Here is a 22498-nt window from a genome sequence, read left to right as displayed (position 1 = left end):
ACTTACAAGATGTCTCAGCAGGTAAGGGTACTTGCTGCCAAATATAATGACCTGCAAGTGTTCTGTGACCTCTGTGCCACAAATATAAGTAACCAACCAGCCAACAGCAAAAAATGATACTTCTATTTATTACCTTTGTTATTGCTGTAATGATACACTTGCTAAGAAATTTAAGCTTGGAGAGATTTATTTTGGCTGGGAGAACATGGTGGTAGGGAAGGAAAGGGGGTGGTTACACTGTGTCTACAGTTAGGATACAGAGAGCAGACAGGAACTGGGGCCCTGCTGTGAACCTTGGAGTCCTTTCCATAGTGATGCACTTTGGTCAGGAAAGGTCTACCTCCTAAAGGTTCTACAGCCTTCCAAAATTAGCAGTACCAGCTGGAGACCAAGTGGTCTGACACAGGGAACCTTTGGGAGCATTTCACGTTCAAATCACAACAGTACTAGTTCTAAAACCAGTAAATACTGCATTAAACTAAATCAGTTCTTTATTTAAATTAGGAGGGGGAAATACACTCACACCAAGGCACACACGTGGTGGTTAGAGGATAGCTCTTAGGAGTTGATTCTCACCTCCCACCTTGTTGAGGTTTTTCTGTGCTGAGTATTCCAAGCAGGCTGGCCCACCAACTTACAGGCAACTCTCCTGTCCCATCTCACAGTCGAAGTGACTGGATTACAGATGCAAGTCTTCATGGCCTGCTTTTGGTGGATTCAGGGTGTTGTACTCAAGGTGTCAGGCTTGAGTGGCAAGTGCCTCTGTCCACTGAGCCATCTCCCAAGCCCCGCAAATGCTTTTGACCTCGTCTGACAGTTATATAACACTTGTTCTCTGCTTTATTAAATGAACCTAATGGAAGTATTTTCTAGTTAGGTGGCATTATAGTGAACTTATTACTGAGCTGGAAATGATGGCATATGTCTGTGATCCCAGCACTTAAGAAACAGACAGCAAGCTTAAGGCAATCCTGGTCTATGGGAGACTTTCAGGCTGGCCAGGATAAGATCTCACTAACAAAATAATTACTATTTAAAAACTTCTCTTAGATAATCTGTGGGGATGATCTTTATTTATTAAGGCCATTCAATTCGATAAGAATTAAAAATACTAGCTAATTTTTAGAGACTCTGGGAATCCTGAGGGCTGCTGGAAGGGAATTTCCACATGGAGACACTAGTCTGACACCAACCTGCCTTCAACAGCCTCCTTTAGGGACAACAATGTAGGATGGTGGTGAGTCATTAAACTGCTCTGTGTTCAAAACAAAACAAAACAAAACAAAAAAAAACCAACCAAACAAACAAAAAAATCCAAAACCAAAAAAACTAGCAAAAATATTTGTTAAGCACTGTGCTCTGAGTCTGTCTTAAAGTTTCATTTTTATTTTTGTGTACATGTGTGGGTCTCTGTGAGTGAATGGCACATGTGTGCAGGTGCCCTCTGAGATTAGAAGAGGATGTTAAATCTAGCCCATGAATATGTGGCAAATCCACGTAAAGGAAGACTAATTCTTGGTTTCATTTACCCAAGGGTGGCTCTGAGTTATTCAGAAGATTTTTGATCTCTCATGTTCTAATCTAAGGGAGTCCTGATCTAAAAGGTAGTCCTGAACAAAGGCATCCTCCCTCTGTTTGAGCAGGACCGAACATATGGTAATGAGGGGATGAGGAAACTTTGTCTTACTCTTTCATAGACATCTCATAAGGGAGAATACTGTCTTTCTGGCCCTCCTAACTCAGGGCAGCACACAAAGCCACAACTAGATATGTGATCAGTTCGTATCTATCTACATGGGCCTTAGGCCTGATCACCACATCTCACACACACATACATTGTTCTGAGTCAGGACCATGAAAGACAGAGTCCCAAAGGGAAAATAGGGAACATGGTGCAGTCAAAGCTGTGCATTTGTCTGAGCTTGTAGGGATGAACGACAATGGAAGCCCAAAACATAGTAAGACTGGTTACAATACTTTTAGAACTCAATTAATTTTAATTGTATAAGTTGAATGTACGGTATGTGAGCAGAATGAGTTCGTAGTCATAAATGATCTTGAAGCACATTATTAAATTGGTTACACATTGGGTGAAAGTTTGATTTGTAAAGACAAGCTTCAAACAGCATTTCTCAGAACAACCATTCCCACAGAAACTGGTGTTGCAGGTGGTTGAGGACAGCCTGAGGCGGGTGATAGGAACTGAATTTAGGTCCTCTGCAGAACAGGTGCTCTCCGTCTTAGATTAGAAACACCCATTCTCTCTTATTTTGGTGTTTGCTCTGCTCTGAGGGGCTGGAAAGTGGAAATGACTTCTCATCAGATCTTCCCTGTTCACCTGATGCAGCTGCGATCAAGGCAGCCACTCTGACATCCAACTGCTCGGCACCTTCCTTGTTCCCTCAGTCATCCACAATCTCGCTTGGGGGTTAAGGCCTTTTCAAAAGGGCCAGCTGTCTCCAAACTAAATGAATAGAGTTAAACTACTCAGGAATTCACTGTTAAGAGAACATTCGGTTGAAATTTGTTTATTTGTTTGCTTGCTTCTTTTCTTTCGAGAAAAGATCCCATTGAAGGCAATCCTCTTGGTTTAAACTCCCTAGTGCTGGGATTACAGGACTATGCTACCACACTCTGTTACCTCATGTTTTCTTTCTTGTTTTGAAGATGTGCCTATGTGTGGGTCTGTGCACATTAGTGCAGGTGATCAAGTCCAGGAGAGGACTTTGGCCCCTTGGAGCTGAAGTTGCAGGTGGTCAGTGACTCCCCCTGACTCCCACATGGGTACTAGGAACCAAATTCAAGTTCTCTGCAAGAGCAGTAACTGCTTTTAAACACTAATCCATCTCTCTGGCCCCTTTCCTCGCTTTTTACATTGTATGTATGTATGTATGTATGTATGTATGTATGTATGTATGTATGTATTGGCTTTTTGGAGATAGGGTTTTCTTATGTAATCCTGGCTGGCCTCCAACTCACCTAGATCTGCCTGCCTTTGCCTCTAGAGTGCTGGGATTAAAATTTGGACATCCCAAGTCTGCTGATCTCAGGAGCAGGGGTTCGGAGCCCTAAAAACTCCCCTCTCCTTGTTTCTCTCTTTACTGAGTCCAATTTGATTTTATTCCAACTTCCATCACAAGGAAAGAGTGTGATTTTCCCTTAAGCATGCTACACAGTACCCCTCTCCTTGTTTCTCTCTTTACTGAGTCCAATTTGATTTTATTCCAACTTCCATCACAAGGAAAGAGTGTGATTTTCCCTTAAGCATGCTACACAGTACCTGCCGGCCTTCCCACATTGCTTTCACTATGGGAATTCTTGTTTTTTGTTTTTTTGTTTTTTTGTTTAATTCTTCCCGGAGCTGAGGACCGAACCCAGGGCCTTGCTCTTGCTAGGCAAACACTCTACCACTGAGCTAAATCCCCAACCCCGGGAATTCTTTGTCTCCTATATCGAATAGAACTTTACTTAAACTGGGCAGTGATGGCACATGCTTTTAATCTCAGCACTTGGGAAGCAGAGGCAGATAGACCTCTCTGAGTTTGAGGCCAGCCTGGTCTACAGAGTGAGTTCCAGGATAGCCAGAGAAACCCTGTCTCGCATAAACAGAACTTTTTTTAAAGACGTTAGAACTAAGGCATCATTCAAACCAGCTTGTAAGCATTCATGTTTGGCACACCATGCCTACACAATTCCTGTGGGGCCTCTTTGTCACCTGTCTTATCTTCATCAGACAAATTAGCAGTCTTGCCACCTGCTGCTACAGCAGCAAGCGGGCCTCAAGGAGCTCCCCCAGGAGGCTGCCTGGTCAATTCATCCATACCAAAAGCCCTGATTCCCCGTTTAAAACATTCTGACTTTACAATAACTTTAGATACAAAGGATAAACATGCTACAAATTTAAGAGCTTTAAAATAGAAGTTTAATTATCAAATTCTCTTTAAAAAAGAAGAAGAAGACGACTTTGAAACTGAGGCTCAATTACCCAGCCAGCCCTGATTTGGTTAATAAACATATCAAAGAAACCTCCCAACAGGCTCACAGATTCTGCCCCAGGACTTAAGTAAGTAAGTAAATAAATAAAGTCCCTGATCTTGACAGTCTCCAGGTGTCTGTCCATGAACTGACAAAACCTATGAAGAGCTTTTATGGACTTTGTTGATTTTCTACAATCTATAAAAGACAGGCAGTCAAGAGATGGCTGCCACCTTATTTCTTTCTCCATGACTTATGGAAACACAAATACTGACTAAGCCTCTAAATGTTTCAAATGTAAAAGTCAGGCTTTTCCTTTTCCAAGAACTAACGGCTTCCTACTGTGATAGGCAAACTCACAGCCAGGTTTCAACAGACAAACAAACACAAAACTACCATGCTGTTGCTATTGAGTTGAAGTTGCTTTTTGCTATTCCTTTATTCTCTAATGATGATCAAGAAAAGACTTACTTCTCAGTGACTACTCTCAGTAATCAAGCAACTCTGTTAGGCTATTAAGAAAAAAAAGTTAGATGGCTACAAAAATGGACTGAATTTTAATGAAAGAAGACATATATAAAGCTTGAAATGGATGGATATGTACAGATGAAAAAGAAAAGTAAAAAGTTTACACACGTTGTAAGGAAGGTTAAAATGGATGGATATTTGAGTATGAAAAGAAAAAATATAAAAAGGTTTATACAAGTTGTAAGAAAGCTAAAGTGATTGGATGTTTCCAGATGAAAAGGAAAAGGTTAAAAAAAAAAAAGTCTACAATTTGTGATAAAGGTTAAGATGGCTGGATGTTTTCAGAATGAAAAGGAAAAAAAAAAGGCTTATGCAATTTGTGAATCTGAGGAAGTGATTTGATGTATGTGAAAGTTAAGACTTAAAGATGAAGCCCTGCATGGTGGCGCACATCTTTAGTCCCAGCACTCTGGAGGGCAGAGGCAGTCAGGTTTCTTTGAGTTCAAGGCCAGCCTGGTTTACATAGTGAGCTCCATGTCAGCCAGGGTTATGTAGAGACCGGTGTCAACAAACAAAATAAAAAAGATGATAATAAAATATTAAAACTTCCAGCTTAGTAGAGCAAGTTCCAGGACAGCCAAGGCTACACAGAGAAATCTTATCCCCAAAACAAAAATGAAGAAGGAGGAGGAGGAGGAGGAGGAGGAGGAGGAGGAGGAGGAGGAGAAGGAGAAAAAGAAGGAAAAGAAGAAAGTAAAATAAAAATAGATTTTTAAAAAGGAGAGATAAAGATAATTTGAAAACCTCAGTTTAATAAACAAAGATTATAGAATTCAGTTTAGGAGAATTACATAGACCGGGTGTTTCCCAAACTTGTCAATAAAATCCATTTTTGTTTCATTTTGCTTTTTTGAGGCATGGTCTCATGTATATCAGACTGGCCTCAATTTCTAATGTTCCTACTGCCTCTGTCTCCCAAGTGCTAGGATTGCAGGTTCAATTCAACCATAGCTGTTACTCTTCCTGCTTTCTATCTAGACAGAAATAATGGAACAACAACAGCAACAAAAGGCCTAGATGAAACCGATTGTGGTGAGGAAAATTGACAGTTACAGTTCTGTATGTTTTGGTAAGGGCTTTTCCTTTTAATCACTTTGCTTAATACCCCTTTGGCTTTTGTTTTGTTTTGTTTTGAGACAGGGTTTCTCTGTGTAGTTTTGGCGCCTGTCCTGGATCTCACTCTGTAGCCCAGGCTGGCCTCGAACTCACAGAGATCCGCCTCCCTCTGCCTCCCGAGTGCTGGGATTAAAAGTGTGCCACCACCATCGCCTGGCCCCTTTGTTTTTTGTTTTTTTGTTTTTTTTTGTTTTTGTTTTTTTGTATGTACAGCTTGCTCTGTAGACTGGGTGGCCTTGAACTCAGAGCTCTTGTCTGCCTCCCAAATGCTGTAATTAAAGTCGTGCTCCACCATGCCCAGCTGTTTGCTTGCCTCTTTTGTTTTCTTCAAGACAATCAAAAATGACATTGCCTCAAAAAATACTTGAATCTAGGTGGGAAGGCCTGTAACTTGGGTACTTTCCGTGCTGGGCCAGAGTATTTGTCAAGAAAAAGGAAAGGAAAAAGAGGGAAGGAGAGGAAAGGACTGGTTGAGAGGGCAAGATTCAGGGTAAACCAACAGATCGGAGACAAATGATGTCGTCCTGGCACAGGGGTCATCAGTACCGCGGACATCAGTACCGCGGAGAGCGCCCCAAAGAGCCCCCAGAAAAGCCCGAGCTTTGTCAATTTGGGAGCTTTCAAATGCTCTCGCTGACAACATTTAAGTCCTTTCATGGTCTCACCAAACCAGAACTTTCATAAACGCACTGTATGGGTTTTATTTTTCTTTATTTTTTCTGGTTTATCTCTTTCTCTTTTTTTGTTCATGGGTTTTAAATAACTATCCCCCTTCCCCCTCCCCGCTCAGTGCTAAGGATTGAATCTAGAGCTTGGCGTATGGCAGGTAAATGCTGTATCTCTGAGCTACATCTATGGCCCCCAACTTTCCCCATTTTGGAGCTCCAAACACAGTACTCACCACGGTAGTTATGGTGGTGGCTGAAGGGCCAGCCGTGGTGATTTTTTTGTAATAGTCAGTTTTGGAGTGATAGAAACTGGTAGAATTCCTTGGTCACAAAACAGGATTCATACAAATGACCTTGCTCAATCAAGCAGTAGTGCTGAGGTGCGTAATGGGCAGTCACCCTAGAATCAGGAACAGCTTATGGCACCCTGTGTCTACAGCCTGGGAGGCCCAGAGTAAAAGAGACTTCAGAATCAATACCCTCACTCCGCCTCTATGGAGTCACTCCAGCCTTTTCCCACACAGGTGCCTGTTTTTCAATGGGAGTGTCTGTCCTTTGCTGTTTTGGAATAGAGTTTGGCCTGTAGAGATCAGGTTCAACTCTTTTTTTTTTTTTTTTTTTTGGTCTCTGTTGCCTAAAAAATAAAATCTAATAGGAACTACAATGATTTTGGCAATTACAACAATGAACTTTTGGACCCATAAAGGGAAGAAACTTTGGAGGCAGAAGTTCCACACAATTTGTGTTGTTGTTGTTATTCAAGACAGGGTGTCTTTTGTGTGCTCATGGATGTCCTGGAACTCACTCTGTAGACCAGGCTGGCCTCAAATCCGGAGAGTCACCTGCCTCTGCCTCCCAAGTGCTGGGATTAAAGGTGTGGGCCACCACCTCCAGCAAAGCCAATATCTTGCCAAGCCATGAAATCAAGGTGGCTAAGATGGTTTCAGGAGCAGAATTGGCTACGGCAATGACAGGCTTTAATTGTTTCCAGGACTAAAGCTTAGTGTGTCAGGAGAGCCAGAGAGGTGAGAAGTTTATATCAGACTTTCTGAACATAGCCAGGCACAGTAGTGCCAAGGACGAGGTGCTACAAAGACAGACCTGTTTTAGACAGTACTTAGATGTGTGAGCAAAAAGAAAATCCACTGTGTATGCTAAGTAGGTTTGTTCGGTTAGAGCTTCCTGCTCACCCTTGCATGGACTGGGAAGCCCCATTGCTCTGCTCTCTCTTAATCTGCCTACTCAGAGAGTCTCCAAACAAAAGAAAGGCACCGGGGCTGGAGAGATGGCTCAGAGGTTAAGAGCACTGACTGCCCTTCCAAAGGTCCTGAGTTCAATTCCCAGCAACCACACGGTGGCTCACAACCATCTGTAATGAGATCTAGCGCCCTCTTCTGACCTGCAGACATACACACAGGCAGAACACTGTATACATAATAAAAATAAATAAAAAAGAAAGGCACCAAGAGGTCTGTATTCTTGGTGGCTGCTGCAGCTTCCTCCCCAATGCTGCCAGCCACCTAAGTCTCCACCTAAGCACTCGGCTTTTGACCACATTGGGCACAAACCCAGCTTGGACATGTCATCATCCCTCACCTACAGTCTATAAAGTCTTCCTGCCTTAGATCAGGCAGGACTTCTTTGGCCTTGATCTCTGAGACCAGTGAACCGCCTGGGAGTTGCTTTGCCTTCAATAAACCTGTTGTTATGCTTTTTCGATTAAGCTTGATCTGGCTTACTACTTCAATGAAGAAACATTATTGGGGCAGAAAACCTATTAAAGTACTCTCCCAACCAAGCTACACTCTGCCTTATTTCTTTATTTTGGTTTTCCTTGATAGGTCTTGAATAGCTTAGGTTAACTTTGAACATGCTATATAGCAGAGAATGACTTCATATTCACAATCCTCCTGCCTCTACCTCCTAAGTGTTGTGATTACAGGTGTGTGTCACCATGCCTGGCATATTTTGGTTTCTGTTCTGTTGGACATGTAAAAGGGGATTATATATTTTTACATGCACATTATTGTTAATTGGATTAGTCTATTTATGACAATGAACACATGTATCACAGAGAGAGAGATTTGACATATTTTGGGTCTCTGTTTCTAGGCATCCACAAGGCAAGGTTGCTGGCTTCTACTTGTTCAGACTTCTGTTGTGATTCCCAGCACCCACATGGCAGCTAACAACTGTCTCTAACTCCAAGCTCTGATACCCTCACACAGACACACATGCAGGCAAAATACCAATGCAAATAAAAAATAAATTAATTTTAAAAACCTGAAAAAAAAGTCAGTTAAGAGCACCGACTGCTCTTCCAGAGGTCCAGAGGTCCTGAGTTCAATTCCCAGCACCCACATGGTGGCTCACAACCATCTGCAATGAGATCTGGCGCCCTCTTCTGTATACATAATAAATAAATAAATCTTTAAAAAATTATTTAAAAAAAGAAACTGAAAGTAGTGGGACAAGATGGTTCTTTGGTGCTTGTGGGGGCCCACAGAGGATCCCTAATAAGGCCTCACTCAAGGTCAGAGAATCTGAGCTTGCTTTACCCAGCAGGGCTGCATAATAGGATGATTTGGTCACAGGCATGGTTACCAGGTGTTTTGAAGGGTCTACACTTAGTTGTAAGTTGTGCTTTGATCTTGAAAGGGGGAGGTCTTTTGACTCTCCCCTTGGTAGTGTATAAAAATCCCATTAGAATAAATCTCGAGGTAGCTGGGTATTGATCCAGGGTCCTCCTGAAGTTATCCTGTGTCTCTGTCTTTCTTGACATCTCTGCCTATATTTCTATCTAATACTTCCTCATTCTTCTCTGCTCCCCGCGAGAGCCCTTTGACAGGTTGGAGCTGGAGTCTGAGAGGTGCTGTTTAAGATTAAGGAGCACACCCCATTCAATAAACTAATGAAAGCTTATTGTGAATGACAAGGCTTGCCAACCAGGCAGTTATAGATTTCAGTTTGATGGACAGTCAGTAGATGAAACAGACATACATGCAGAGTTGGCAATGGAGAGTGAAGACACACTGATGTGTTCTAGCAGCAGAAGGGAGGTGCCAGTTAAAAGATACTTCATTCACTGCTACTTCATTCCAGAATTCTGTGCCTACAGATCACAAATTCATTCTCAGCTGTAAAACTGCAATTTGAAGCAGGGTGTGATGCCAGAATTAGCGAAGCTGAGGCAGGAGGATAGCAATGAATTTGAGGCCTCTCTCATCTACATAACCATTTCTCAAAAAACAGAAATGAAACTTCTTAAGCAGTTGTGGTGGATAGTTTTATGTCAACTTGATATAAGCTAAAGTCATCTGAGAAGAGGGAGCCTTAATCAAGAAAATGCCTCATAATATCAGGTTGTAGGTAAGCCTATAAAGGCATTTTCTTAATTAGTTATTGATGGAGGAATGTCCAGCCCATTGTGTATGGTGCCATCCCTGGGTTGGTGTTCCTGGATTCCAGACTGAGCTGGGCAGTAGTGATGCATGTCTTTAATCCCAGCATGCAGGGAGGCAGAGACAGGTGGATCTCTGTGAGTTCAAGGCCAGCCTGGTCTACAGAGTGAGTTCCAGGACAACCATGACAACACAAAGAAACCCTGTCTCAAAAAAACAAAAACAAAAACAAACAACAACAATAACAAAAAGGAAGCAGGCTGAGCAAGTCATGGGGAGCAAAGAAGCAAGTAGCACCCTCCATGGCCTCTGCATCAGCTCCTGCTTCCTGCTCTGCTTTAGTTCTTATCCTGACTTCCTCCAATGATAAATACCAATATGGAATTGTAAGCCAAATAAACCCTTTCCTCCCAGTTTCTTTTAGTGTTGGTGTTTTATCACAGCAGTAGTGAACCTAACTAAGACAACGATCAACCAAAATCACATAAACAGAAAACCTAAAACCCACTACCAAAAAAAATGAACACAGATGGGCATGGTGGGATTGCAAGTTTGAGCTTTGCCTGGCCTATATAACAGGGTCCAGGCTAGCTAGGACCTCATACTGAGACCCTTATCTTAATAACAAACAAATAAACAAACAAACAAACCCAAAATCTCCAAAACAAAACTACAATGAAACTCTTACAATTTTGTTCCCCTGCATTTGATCTCTACTTATGGTACTCTGAATGAGTAATGGCCCTATAAGTTCATATATTTGAATGCTTGGTTCTCAGTTGGTGGAACTGTTTGGGAAGGATTAGGAGATATGGCTTCTTTAGGGGAGGTGCATCACTGGAGGTGAGCTTTTAAGGTTTCAAAAGCCCTTGCCGTTCATAGTTAGCCTTCTCTCTGCCTCATGCCTGTTGACTGGGATGTAAATTCTCAGCTACTATTCCAGCACCATGACTGCCTGCCTGTTGCCACACTCCCTACCAGGATGGTTATGGATTCACCCTCTGAAGCTATAAGCACCCATTAAATGTTTTCTTCTATAAGTTACCTTGATCATGGTGTCTTATCACAATCCACAAGCTCTGGGCTGGAGAGTTCATTGTAGGGAGCCAGAATGCCAGCCATACCCTGTACCAGGTAAGGACTGGAGAATGCTGGGAGAACCCGCAGGCCAGGTCCAGCTTTGATGTGTTAAACAGGCACCTCAGCGGGTTGTCCCAGGCTTGAAACAGTAGTAACGATTGCACAATTTTGGTCTGCTTACTGTCATCATTTAGGGACCTAAAGTGACAGCATTCTCTCCCCCCCATCCCCAGACAGGGTTTCTCTTTGTAGCCTTGGCTGTTCTGGAAGTGACAACATTCTATAGCAACACAAATTTCCATGATTTCCACAGCAGAGATCGGAAGATGTGTTTAAGATTCTAGGTCGTTACAGACACTACCTCTCCTTCCATTTTCTAGGTCAGGGCCAACTACAAGGTGCAAGAGCAGAGTTTCACTGTGTGTCTAGAAGAAAGAAGAAACAATGCTTGAGAAACAAATAACAACATAAAGAATACAGTTTATTCTGACTAGAGTTACTTTGTTTTATCCTTTGAGGGATTTGACACCTGTGTCTAAGTCTGACTCTACTATATCTTGCTTAATTAGTACAGATTTTGAAGCCCATGTTATAGGTTTCATTACATTTTATCATGACTCCTTTAGTTCTTTGAGTCTCTGAGTACCAGTTTTCTAAAGTTAAATGTTGGTTCTAACTTTATACTCATATGTGTACATAGGAAAAAACCCTTTCTAAGAAATGGAAATGTTGTGGACTGGAGAGATGGCTCAGTGGTTAAGAGCACTGGATTGCTCTTGTGAATGCAGAGTCCAAAGAGGAACTCCCCTGGAGTTGGAGGTACAGGTTGTTGTGAGTCTCCTAATGTAGGTTCTGGGAACTGAACTCTGGTTCTCTGGAAAAGCAATGCATGTTTTTTTATTCTTTTCCATTCTTCCTTCCTCTCTTCTCCTAGCCCCTTCCCCCTGAGAGGGTTTCTCTGTGTGGCTTTGGAGCCTGACCTGGAACTCGCTCTGTAGACCAGGCTGGCCACAAACTTACAGAGATCCTCCTGCCTCTGCCTCCCCAGTGCATGTTCTTAACTGATAAACCATATCTCTAGCCCTCTTTTTTTTTTTTTCCTAGGTTCAATTCCCAGCATCCACATGGCAGCTCACAACTGTCTGTAACTCCAGTTCCAGGGGCTCTGACACCCTCACACAGAATATCTACAGGCAAAACACCAGTGTACATAAAATACATAAATAAATCTTTAAAAAAAAGTAGAGGTGTTATAGAGCTCTTTAATTTACAAGGTATTAGAACACTTTTCATGACCAAAGATACCAAAAGTTAGATCAGTAAGTGAAAAGCAGATTGTGTTTCTATATAATAATTTTTAAATTATGGCACCCCACCCTGATCTGCATTTTGTCTTTCAGAGTTTTTTTTTTTTTTTTAATTATTACTGTATGGGCCACAGGTGGTGGCACATGCCTTTAGTCCCAGCACTTGGGAGGCAGAGGCAGGAGGATCTTTGTGTGTTCCAGGCCAGCCTGGTCTACAAAGGGAGTTCCAGGTCAGCTAGGGCTGTTACACAGAGAAACCCTGTATCAAAAACAAAAACAAAACAAAACAAATTATTACTGTGTGTGTGTGTGTGTGTGTGTGTGTGTGTGTGTGTGAGAGAGAGAGAGAGAGAGAGAGAGAGAGAGAGACAGACAGACAGAGAGAGAGACAGACAGAGAGACAGAGAGACAGACAGAGAGGAGGGGAGGAAGAGAGTGAAAGAGACAGACAGACAGACAGAGACAGAAACATACCCATATAAAGAGAGACAGAGAGACAGGGAGACAGAGTGGGTCTATACATGCTCTTGTAGAGGTCTGAATATATTTTGGGAGTTAGTTTTCTCCTTTCACCATGGTATCCAGGGATCAAACTCAGGTCATTCATTAGGTGCAACAAGCATTTTTGGCCACTGACCAACCTTGCTGGGCTTTTATTTATTGTTATTACTACTACTACTGAGACAGGGTCTTAAGCCCATTGTAGCTTTGAATTCACTCTGTCACCAAAGATAATCTCAAACTTCTTACCGCTTGCCTCCAATTTCTCAGTGCTGAGATTATGGGTGAGTACTACTGTGCCCGGTATATATGGTTGGAACTGAGACCTTTGTACATGCTACACAGGCATCCAGTTGAACTTCATCCCAGCCACCTAGCTTTCAATTGCCTAAAGTCAACTGTGACCTAAAAATATTAAATGAAAAAAATTCCAGAAATAAAAAAAAAAACTTTTGTTTTATTTTTTTTATTTTATTTTTTCAAGACAGGGTTTCTCTGTGTAGCCTTGTCTGCCCTAGAACTTGCTCTATAGACCCAGGCTGACCTCAAACTCAGAAATCTGCCTGCCTTTGCCTCCTGAGTTCTGGGATTAAAGGTATGCACCACCACCACCACCACCACCTGGCTTATTTTTAAGATATTTATGGGGACACGTATCTGTGTTGGGCATGTGCAGTGTAGAGTGTGGTTCTGCAGGTGGCCAGAGGTGTCAGATTCCCTTGGAGTTGGAGTTACAGGTAGGTAGTTGTGAACAGGATCCTCTGCAATAGTAGTGCATGTCCTTAGTTGCTGAGCCTTCTTTCCAGCATCCAGGGTAGGTTTCAAATTGCATTCTATTCTGAGTAGCTTCACCAAGTCTCACAGTGTCCCACTCTGCTCTGCCTGGGCTGGGAGTCACACCTTTACACTGCATGCATGCCCATGCTGCTCACACTAACTGCGACACTATACAGAGTCTCTCAGTCATCCAGCTGTCCTGAATTGTGGTGTTAGTGTTCAAGTAACTTTTATTTTACTTAGTAATGGCTCCAAAGTGCAAGTTTAATAAGGAAAGACAAAAAGTCTGAGGTTGCTCAAGTCTCTAAGAAATTTTAGGGAAGGTAGAGGAAAGACAGACTACCTTCACTTTTTCTTTTTCTTTTTATTTAATTTTTGACCCAGGGTTGTACTCTGGCCCAGGCTAACCTCAAGTTCACGATGCAGCCCAGTCTGACAAAGAACTCACGCTGGTCAGCCAAGTGCAAGGAGTATGGGTAAGAGCCACCACATCTAGCTGATTCTGTATTACAACATATTGTAATTATTGCCAATTTACTTGCCAATCTTTTCCTGAATTTAATATATAAATTATACTTTTTCATTAGTGTGTTTGTGTAAGAAAAAGTACATGAGAGTTCATTGCTATATGAAGTCTATATGAAGTTCAGGCACGCAATGGGGTCTACCCTCTGAGGATAAGAGGGACCACAGTGTTAAAGTTTTTGAGATAGAAATGGCTGCTCAGAGGCACACAGGAAATGATGAAGATGAGGCTTGATGACTACTTAACAGGAATCTTGAGAACAATTAGACCAAATTCTATCCAAGTCCGATGTTCTACAAATTAGTCGTGGTTGCAAAGCAAATACATTTCTTTATGTATAATTATCTTCAACCAAGTTTGAACTGTATCTACTTTGTTTCATTCAAAACCTTCAATCAATACAGGAAATACACTGAAGATAAATTGATAAGGAACTATGTTATAATGAGCCAAGTGTGGTAGTACATGTGTGAAATGCCAGCACTTGAGAGGTGAAGGCAGGACTGAGGAATTCAAGATCAACGTGGGATGCATGAGAACCCTGTCTCTAAACATTAACAACATCCAAACTGAGAAATCATGGAATTGTAGTAAACTGAGACTGGAAAGTTACATACAGTGAGGCTGCAATAAGAAGAAAAACCAGGCTGGGTGGTGGTGGCACACACCTTTAATCCCAGCACTGAAGAGGCAGAAGCAGAAGGATCTCTGCGACTTTAAGGCATCCTGGTCTACAGAGCGAGTTCCAGGACAGGCTCCAAAGCTACATAGAGAAACCCTGCCTCAAAAAAACCAGAAGAGTAGAAAGGAATGGTCAACACATTTAAAAATATTTAAGCTAGATGTGATGGTTCACACCTACAATAACAGTCATCAAGAGGCAGAAGCAGGAGGATCAGGAGCTCAGGGCCAGCATTAGTTACATTGCTGATATGAGACCAGCTTGGGCTACATAAGACCCTATGGAGAGAGAGAGAGAGAGAGAGAGAGAGAGAGAGAGAGAGAGAGAGAGAAGAGAAGAGAGAGGAGACACAGAGAGACAAAGAGAGAGAGACACACATACAGAGATGAGAAAGACTGAAATGTACTGAATAAAATATTGTATAATGCAAAGCTAGGTATGGTGGTGCATGTCTTTAATCCCAGCACTGAGGAGGCAGAGGCAGGCAGATTTCTGTGAGTTTGAGGCCAGCCTAGTCTACAAAGTGAGAGACCACTAAAGCTACATAATAGAGATTCTGTCTTAAAAAAAAAAGAAAAAAATATTTATGGTGTAATATGAATATGCTTATTTGCCAGATTTTTCAGAATATAAGTAAAGGGGACTTTTTTTTTTCTTTTGGTTTTTCAAGATAGAGTTTCTCTGTATAGCTCTGACTGTCCTGGAACTAAGTCTGTAGACCAAGTTAGTCTCGAACTCAGAGAGATCCTGAGTGCCTCCCAAATGCTGGGATTAAAGGCATGTGCCACCATTGCCCTGCCAAGGGAACTCTTGAAATATGTATGAGTGAAAGGAATGTAGGTCATAAGAGGTACTTGTGGTGATATTGAGTTCCCCAAAATAATGTGCACCCTAATAAACTTATCTGGGTTCAGAGAACAGAACAGCCACTAGACACAGAGGCCAGAAAATGGTGGCGCACACACACCTTTAATTCTAGCATTCCAGAGGCAGAGATCCTTCTGGATCTCTGAGTTCAAAGTCACACTGGAAATAGCCAGCCACAGTGACACAAGCCTTTAATCCCAGTAAGTGATGGCAGGAACCAGAAAGGTATGTAAGGCATGAAAACCAGGAGCTAGAGCTGGTTAAGCTTTTGGGTTTTTAGCAGCAGTTCAGCTGAGACCCATTTGGATAAGGACTCAGAAGCTTCCAGTCTAAGGAAACCAGGATCAGCTGAGGAATTGGCAAGATGAAGTAGCTGTGGCTTGTTCTGCTTCTCTGATCTTCCAGTATTCACCCCAATACCCAGGTTTGTTTTTATTAATAAGACCTTTTAAGATTCGTGCTACAGGTACTTTTTCAGAGAGAGAAAATACAGTATTGACTGTCTCTGTGACATATCTGTGATAAAAATGACTGAAAATATAAAGGTATTACAGGTGTTTCTACAGGTGTAGAAGAGATAAGCATGTCCTCCGTTTATCAGTTGGAACTCTGGTCCACAGCTAACAATATTAGGAAAGTTCTGTGTTCCGACAATCAACTGCTTTGCAGGAGAGTATGCTCAGGTTTTGTTACAATTAGGAAAGGTCATGAAGCAGGAAAACAGAAAAAAGAAGTCCCTTTCGTTGTCAGAGGAAAAAAAAAGAGTGAGAATCTCCTATACAGATTCCAAATAAATTTGGATTTGGAGAGTAATCATTGAACGAAATTTGACATCCAAGGTTTCCTCCCCACTTAAGAGAATTCTAACAGCAGGCCTCACGGGTGAAGGTAAGAGAAAAGTACTTTTTCAGTTAATATCTGAAAGGAAATCAGCTTAGCGAGATGTACTGAGCAGTAAAAAAAAAAAAAAAAACATGCACAAGATCGTTTGGACACGACCTCTCCTTTAAAGAAGATCGCCTGGAAGCGCTGCGCTCACTATTGTGTCTGCACTGGCAGCAGCAGGACTTAGTCCCACCGCGACATTAAAGAGTCCCTCTTTGTTCAGCGCTGGTCCGGGACGTAGGGCGCGGTGTTCTTCCGCGCTCGCTGTGCAGTCCCCGCCCCTCTGCGGCCCTGGAGAGCTGCCATTCGGCCTTGGAGTAGCTCCGCGCTCCCAGAATGCACCGGTAGTCCGCGGGAAACCAAAATGGCGAAGGGCTGTAACGAAGTGGTCTGTGTTTGAGGCCGGTGTGAGAACGCACACCGTGTTCCCCAACCCTCGTCCCCAAGGAGTTCGGTGTGCGTGTGTGTGCGTGTGCGCAGGGTTCCCGCTGGGGCGGGTGCCCGGTGAGTGCCCGGACTCGCGGGGAAGCGCCCTCGGGGACGTGATTGCTTGTATTTTCCTGTATGAAGCGGTTGGCACCACTTAAGTGACCGAATGAGGTGAGAGACCTTGGCCTGGGAACCGACTCTTTCAGAGGAGGTAGAGATGGGGGAGAGACGAAAGAAAGGAAGCAAAAGAAAGGGGAAAGATGGAGGATCCGGCTTTGGGTAAGGGACTCCTGTGTGGGGGTGTTTTTGCATTGATGCATGTGTCGAAAGAATGGATGGAAAAGGAGTACTCAGTGGAATGTTGATAAAAATAGGGACAGGAGGAACGAGCAGGGCGTTCGGGGAGTCGGTTGCTGGAACTAGAGACGTTGAGACAGGGAAGCTGTGTTTGGAGGGCAGGAAGGAACCTGGGGGCGGGAGACGGTTGGAGGGGCAGGATGAACCTGGTGATGAGGGGGTGGGGAACTGAGGGGTGGAACCGTCAAAATGTGGGGAGCCTAGTAGAGGGGCTGCCTGGCATTTTAGGGGGCGCTCAGGGAAGTAGCAATATGGAACCAGACAGTGCTAGAATTGTGTTGAATTGAGGTATGTAGGACTCCAGTGGACCGGCCTGATACAGTGTGAGGATGAGGGAAATAGTCTGGAAAGCAAACCTTTGAAGCTTAAAGGGAAGAAGTGGGAGGTGAATTGATATAGGGGAAGAAAGAGATTTTCTTATTAGGAGGCATTTCTTCTGTTCAATTTAATTTTCCTGCTCAGATATTTTTATTCATTGTCACAACCCAGGTAATTACTAAACCAGGCTGTCTTAACAGATTTCCAGAGTGCCAGCCAGAACTCTTAACTCTGATTTACAATCTGATATCCTTGGTTGTTAGAATTTCTCTCTGGAAGAAATTAGAAGAACAGACGGATTTATTGAGTGATCCGATTGTTTGTGAACAATAGCAAAAGACATATGGGATGCTATTGTATTTTTTAAGTAAAACATTTCACTTTGGTTGAAGATATACCATGTAGTAATTCGAAAACCCAGACAAGCCTGTGAATAACTTAGAAAACTACCTAATAAGATCAAAGCAGAACTAGGAACTATGTAAATAGTGGTTGATTTGACTCCATTTGCTCTAGCAGTAACTTTCTCCTTCAAATAGAGTCCATTTAATATTACCTTATCTGCAGATGGTTTTCATTTTTCTCTTGGGAATTTCATTTTTGGGAAATAAAAGTAATTGTGGGTAAAATAAGGTAACTACATCATCATTATTTTTATTTTTAATGTGTGAGGGTGTTGGTTCCCCTGGAACAGGAGTTACAGACAGTTGTGAGCCGCCATGTGGGTGCTGGGAATTGAACCTGAATCCTCTGGAAAAGCAGACAGTGCTCCTAACTGCTGAGCCATCTCTCCAGCCCTGTAATCTTAAATTCTTCCTTTTTTTTTTTAAATCTTAAATTCTTAAGTGATCTTTTAGGATGCTGGATAATGCTTTAAATGGAGCCTTTTTTTTCCCCTTTAGTTTTGAAGCAGGGTCTTATTATGCAGCTCTAGCTTTGGCTGTCTTGAACCACTGAGTGTTGAGATCAAAGGTGTGAGCTACCATACAGTGATATTCTTGATCTTGAGTTAACATCAGCAACTGTCATTGAGTATTCAACTTAAAGTACTTTGCTTATATGTGTATTATGGAGAATTGTTTTCCTTATTTGTTCAAAAAGTGGATATTGGAGACTTTCTGGGTTGAATGTCATCTTAAGTGTTAAGACATGTTCAGTGCCCATGTAGAGTATGAAATTTGATTTTGAGCAGTGAGGAATGATAGGGGCACACACACACACACACACACACACACACATACACACACACAGAGTATAGCACCTCTAAGCTATACAATTGCTAGAACTGATGAACCTTGACTTTAGTCATGATGAAAGTACAAATAGATTCATAATGGAGCATGGTATCAAGAGAGCTGCGGGCAAAACTATCCAGTGTCAGAAAACAAACAAGAAGACATAGCTGAGACAAAAACATGCTGGTCAAATGAAATATACAAGTGTGATTGCATCTTGAATTTTGGGGGAAAAGTATAGAGGACATTTAAGAATATTTTTACATGTGCTTGCGTGCGGTGTGTATGGGAGGATATATGTGCTGGTGTGCATAGAGGCCAGAGCCATGACATCCCCTTGAGCTGGAGTTACAGGTGGTTGTGAGCTATCTAACATAGGTGCCGAGAACCAAACTCAGTTCTTCCCTAAGAGCAGTATGTGCTCTTAATAACTGAGCCATCTCTCCAGCCCCCATAAAGGATATTTTTCACCTGTTATAGTGGTCTAAAGTTTAATCTGTGGTAATGAATGCATTTCTCTCTCTCTCTCTTTTCTTTTTTTATTTTATGTGCATTGGTGTTTTTGCCATGGGTGTCAGGTCCCTTGGAACTAGAATTACAGACAGTTGTGAGCTGCCATGTGGGTTCTCTGGAAGAGCAGTCAGTGCTCTTAACTGCTAAACTGTCTCTCCACCCCCACCTCTACCCATTCTGTCTGTCCTTCTGTCTATCCATCTGTCTGTCTCTCTTTCTTAGGATTTCTCCATGTAGCCTTGGCTATCCTGGATTTCACTCTGTAGACCAGGCTAGCCTCAAACTGTTTCTGCCTCCCATGTTTGCTGGGATTAAAGGTGTGTGCCACCACCTCCCTGCCTTTTTTCTTTTATGTGTATGGTTTTGCCTGCATATATGTATGTACACCACATGGGTGCAGTACCCACAGAGGCCAGAAGAGGGTGACAGATCCCTTTGGAACTAGAGTTACAGATGGTTATAAGTTGCCATGTTGATTCTGGGTATCAGAGGTGCTGGGAATGGCACCTAGGTCCTCTGGAAGAACAGCCACTGCTCTTAACTAGTGAGCCATCTCTCCAGCCCATGAATATATTTCTTCACTGTTAGCAGGTAGGGGCAGGAGGATCAAAAAGTCAAGGCTATTCTCAGCCAGATAGGAGTTCAAAGCTAGCCTGGGACACGTGAGACCCTGCTGCAAAAAAAAAAAAAAAAAAAAAAAAAGGTAAAGAAAAAAGTGAACTTGATTTACCAAGGTCTCAATAACATGATTAAAAGTAGGCCTTATACTGAGACATATAGTGCTGGTTGATCTGCATTGTCAGTTTGATACAATTCAGAATCACCGTGGAAACACACCTCTGACTGTGCCTACGATTGTTTTCAGAAAGGTTTAACTGAGGAGGGAAGGCCTACCCTGACTATGTGAGGCGCCACACCTGTGGGCTGGGGTCCTGGCTGGACTCAATGGAGGAAGCAAGCTGAGCATGAACATTGATCTTCCTGACTGCAGATACAGTGTGATAGCTGCCTCCTGCTCCTTCTGCCATGCCTCCCCCGTCCATGACGGACTGTACTCTGAAACTGTGAGCCAAAATATGCACTTTCTTATATTGCTTTTGTTATTATTTTTTTTTAAACTCAGCAATGAGAAAAATACTGAATGCATATATTCTTATTATTTTATTTTATTTGGTTTTTCGAGACAGGGTTTCTCTGTAGCTTTGGAGCCTGTCCTGGACTAGCTCTGTAGACCAGGCTGGCCTCGAACTCACAGAGATCCACCTGCCTCTGCCTCTCTTGAGTGCTGGGATTACAGGTGTCGCCACCACCGCCCGGCTCATATATTCTTAATAAAATTTCAAGCCATGAAGGATAAAGGAAGAAGGACTAGTGCTCAGTAGAGTCAAATTTTTTGCGTCATAAAACTGAGTATAGTAGATGAGCATAACCAAACTTCTTGGGGAAATTATTTACAACATAAATTCTATGTGTAGGAATTTAATGAGTCTGTTGTTGTTTATTGACCAGCCTGACCTGGCATTTCTGTGTTGAAGCTGTCTTCCTGCTTTTCCTAGCTAGGACTGCTACCCTACCAGTGAGTTGTGATGAGGACTGAGATATTTTTAGGTATAGAAGAAGACTTTGACTTTAGAAGTTTTATGCACATACATTTTATTGTATATCACTTCTGTGGCCAAAGAATATGTGATCTGGAAACTGTCATGATGTGAATTTCTAAGATGACAAGAATAAAGCCTAGCCATCCCAGATTGGTGCAGGAACACTATCTAGAAGCAAGGGTTACTCATGGAAAGGGAAAATTTGAAATTGTCTTTGGCAATTTAAAATGAGATGGTACTAGGATATATTAAGAATTCTGGACACAGAGTTTGTTTTGTCGTATTCTGGTTTGTTTTTATTTTATCTTACTTTATTTTTTCCTTAGGTGTGATGCTTGTATTCTAATGAGAGTGAGAAAGGGTGTGGATTTCGGTGGATGGGGGAGTGGGGAGGATCTGGGACCAGTTGTGGTGATATATTGTGTACGCTAATAAAATTTGCCAGAAGATCAGAGAACAGAACAAGTCACTACATTAAACATAGAAGCCAGACATTGGTGGCACACACCTTTAATCCTAGCACTCAGGAGGCAGAGATCCGTCTGAATCTCTGTGAGTTCAAAGCTACCCTGGAATGAGATTGACTCAGTTTAGGAGAGAAACAGAGCCAGGCAGTGGTGGCACACACCTTTAATCCCAGAACTTGAGAATCACAGGCCATTAATCCCAGCACTAAGAAGGAAGTGATGCCTGGGCAGAGAAAGGTGTGTAAGGTGTGAGGAGACAGGAACTGAAGCTTTTTCAGGCTGAGGAGTTCTGGAGGTGAGATGTGGCAGTGGTATGTTCCTTTGTCTCTCTGATTTTAGGTAAATTTTATTAGGGCACACAGTATATTACCACAACCAGTTGGGGGAAGGAAACCATAATTAGATATTAAATATACTTTGTGGATGTTTTTAAGTCAGTCTCATGTAGCCCAGGCTGGCCATGAACTGACTCTTCTGTTTTTACTTGAGTGCTGGGATTGCTGGTTGTGTGCCAGTTAATACTACTTAATTTTCAGTGACTAATATTTGTGGAGTTAAAATATATTTCCTTTATTAGGTTATAATATAATTAGATCATCCCCCATTTCCTCCCTCCAAACCCTCCAATACCTTTCCCTGTTCTCTTTCAAATTTGTGACTTATTTTTTCATTAATTGTTGTTACTTACATACATACATACATACATACACGTATTTACTCCTAAATACATAAATATTCTCAGTCTGAATAATGTTATTGTGTATGTTTTAAGCGACGATCATTGGGTATTGGATAGCCAACTGGTGTGCTCTTCCTGGTAAGGCTATTTTTCCCACTCTTAGAATTCATTAATTGCCTGTCTGTCTTTGTGTAGGGTTGAGGTCTCCTGGGCTTTCCCCTGCCCGTGCTGACGTATCTCTCCGGTTTGTTTTTTGTTTTTGTAGTGAACTCACTGTGCAGATCAGGGTGGCATTGAACTCCTTGAGATGTGCCTGTGTCTCCCCCTTGAGAGCTACAACTAAAGGTGTGCCTCACCTTGTTCAACTCATGTTTAGGCAGTCATGTTGGTGAGACTCTCTGGGTGTGTCTTCTGACATTGTTTGCAGACACAGTCTCACAGCAAACCCTCTATTCCTCTGGCTCTTGCAAGCTTTCTGTACTCATTTTCCTCGATGTTCCCTCAGCCTTAGTCACAGGGGTTGTGTTGTAGATGTGTCTGTTGGTACTGAACTCCACAACTCTTGATTGGTTGTGGTTTTATGTGA

General features: G+C 42.4%; 1 protein-coding gene across 4 annotated transcripts in view; it reads left to right on the top strand.

Moving 5' to 3' along the window:
* The first annotated feature begins 16617 nt into the window (after positions 1-16617).
* Mtf2 (metal response element binding transcription factor 2) overlaps positions 16618-22498 on the top strand; it is a 44742-nt gene continuing 38861 nt past the window's right edge. For 2 of the 4 annotated variants that reach the window (XM_036200697.1, XM_036200699.1), the window contains exon 1: positions 16618-16913. In XM_036200697.1, coding sequence (XP_036056590.1) covers positions 16909-16913 — 5 coding nt within the window. In that variant the 5' untranslated portion in view covers positions 16618-16908. Of the gene's footprint in view, positions 16914-20030; positions 20230-22498 lie in introns of all 4 variants that reach the window. The other 2 variants (XM_036200696.1, XM_036200698.1) reach the window with 2 other exon arrangements.

This window comes from Onychomys torridus, chromosome 10 (assembly GCF_903995425.1).
Source record: "Onychomys torridus chromosome 10, mOncTor1.1, whole genome shotgun sequence".
Lineage (NCBI taxonomy): Eukaryota > Metazoa > Chordata > Mammalia > Rodentia > Cricetidae > Onychomys > Onychomys torridus.
The sequence above is the reverse complement of the archived record's forward strand: the minus strand, read 5'-3'. Positions and strand labels throughout refer to the sequence as shown.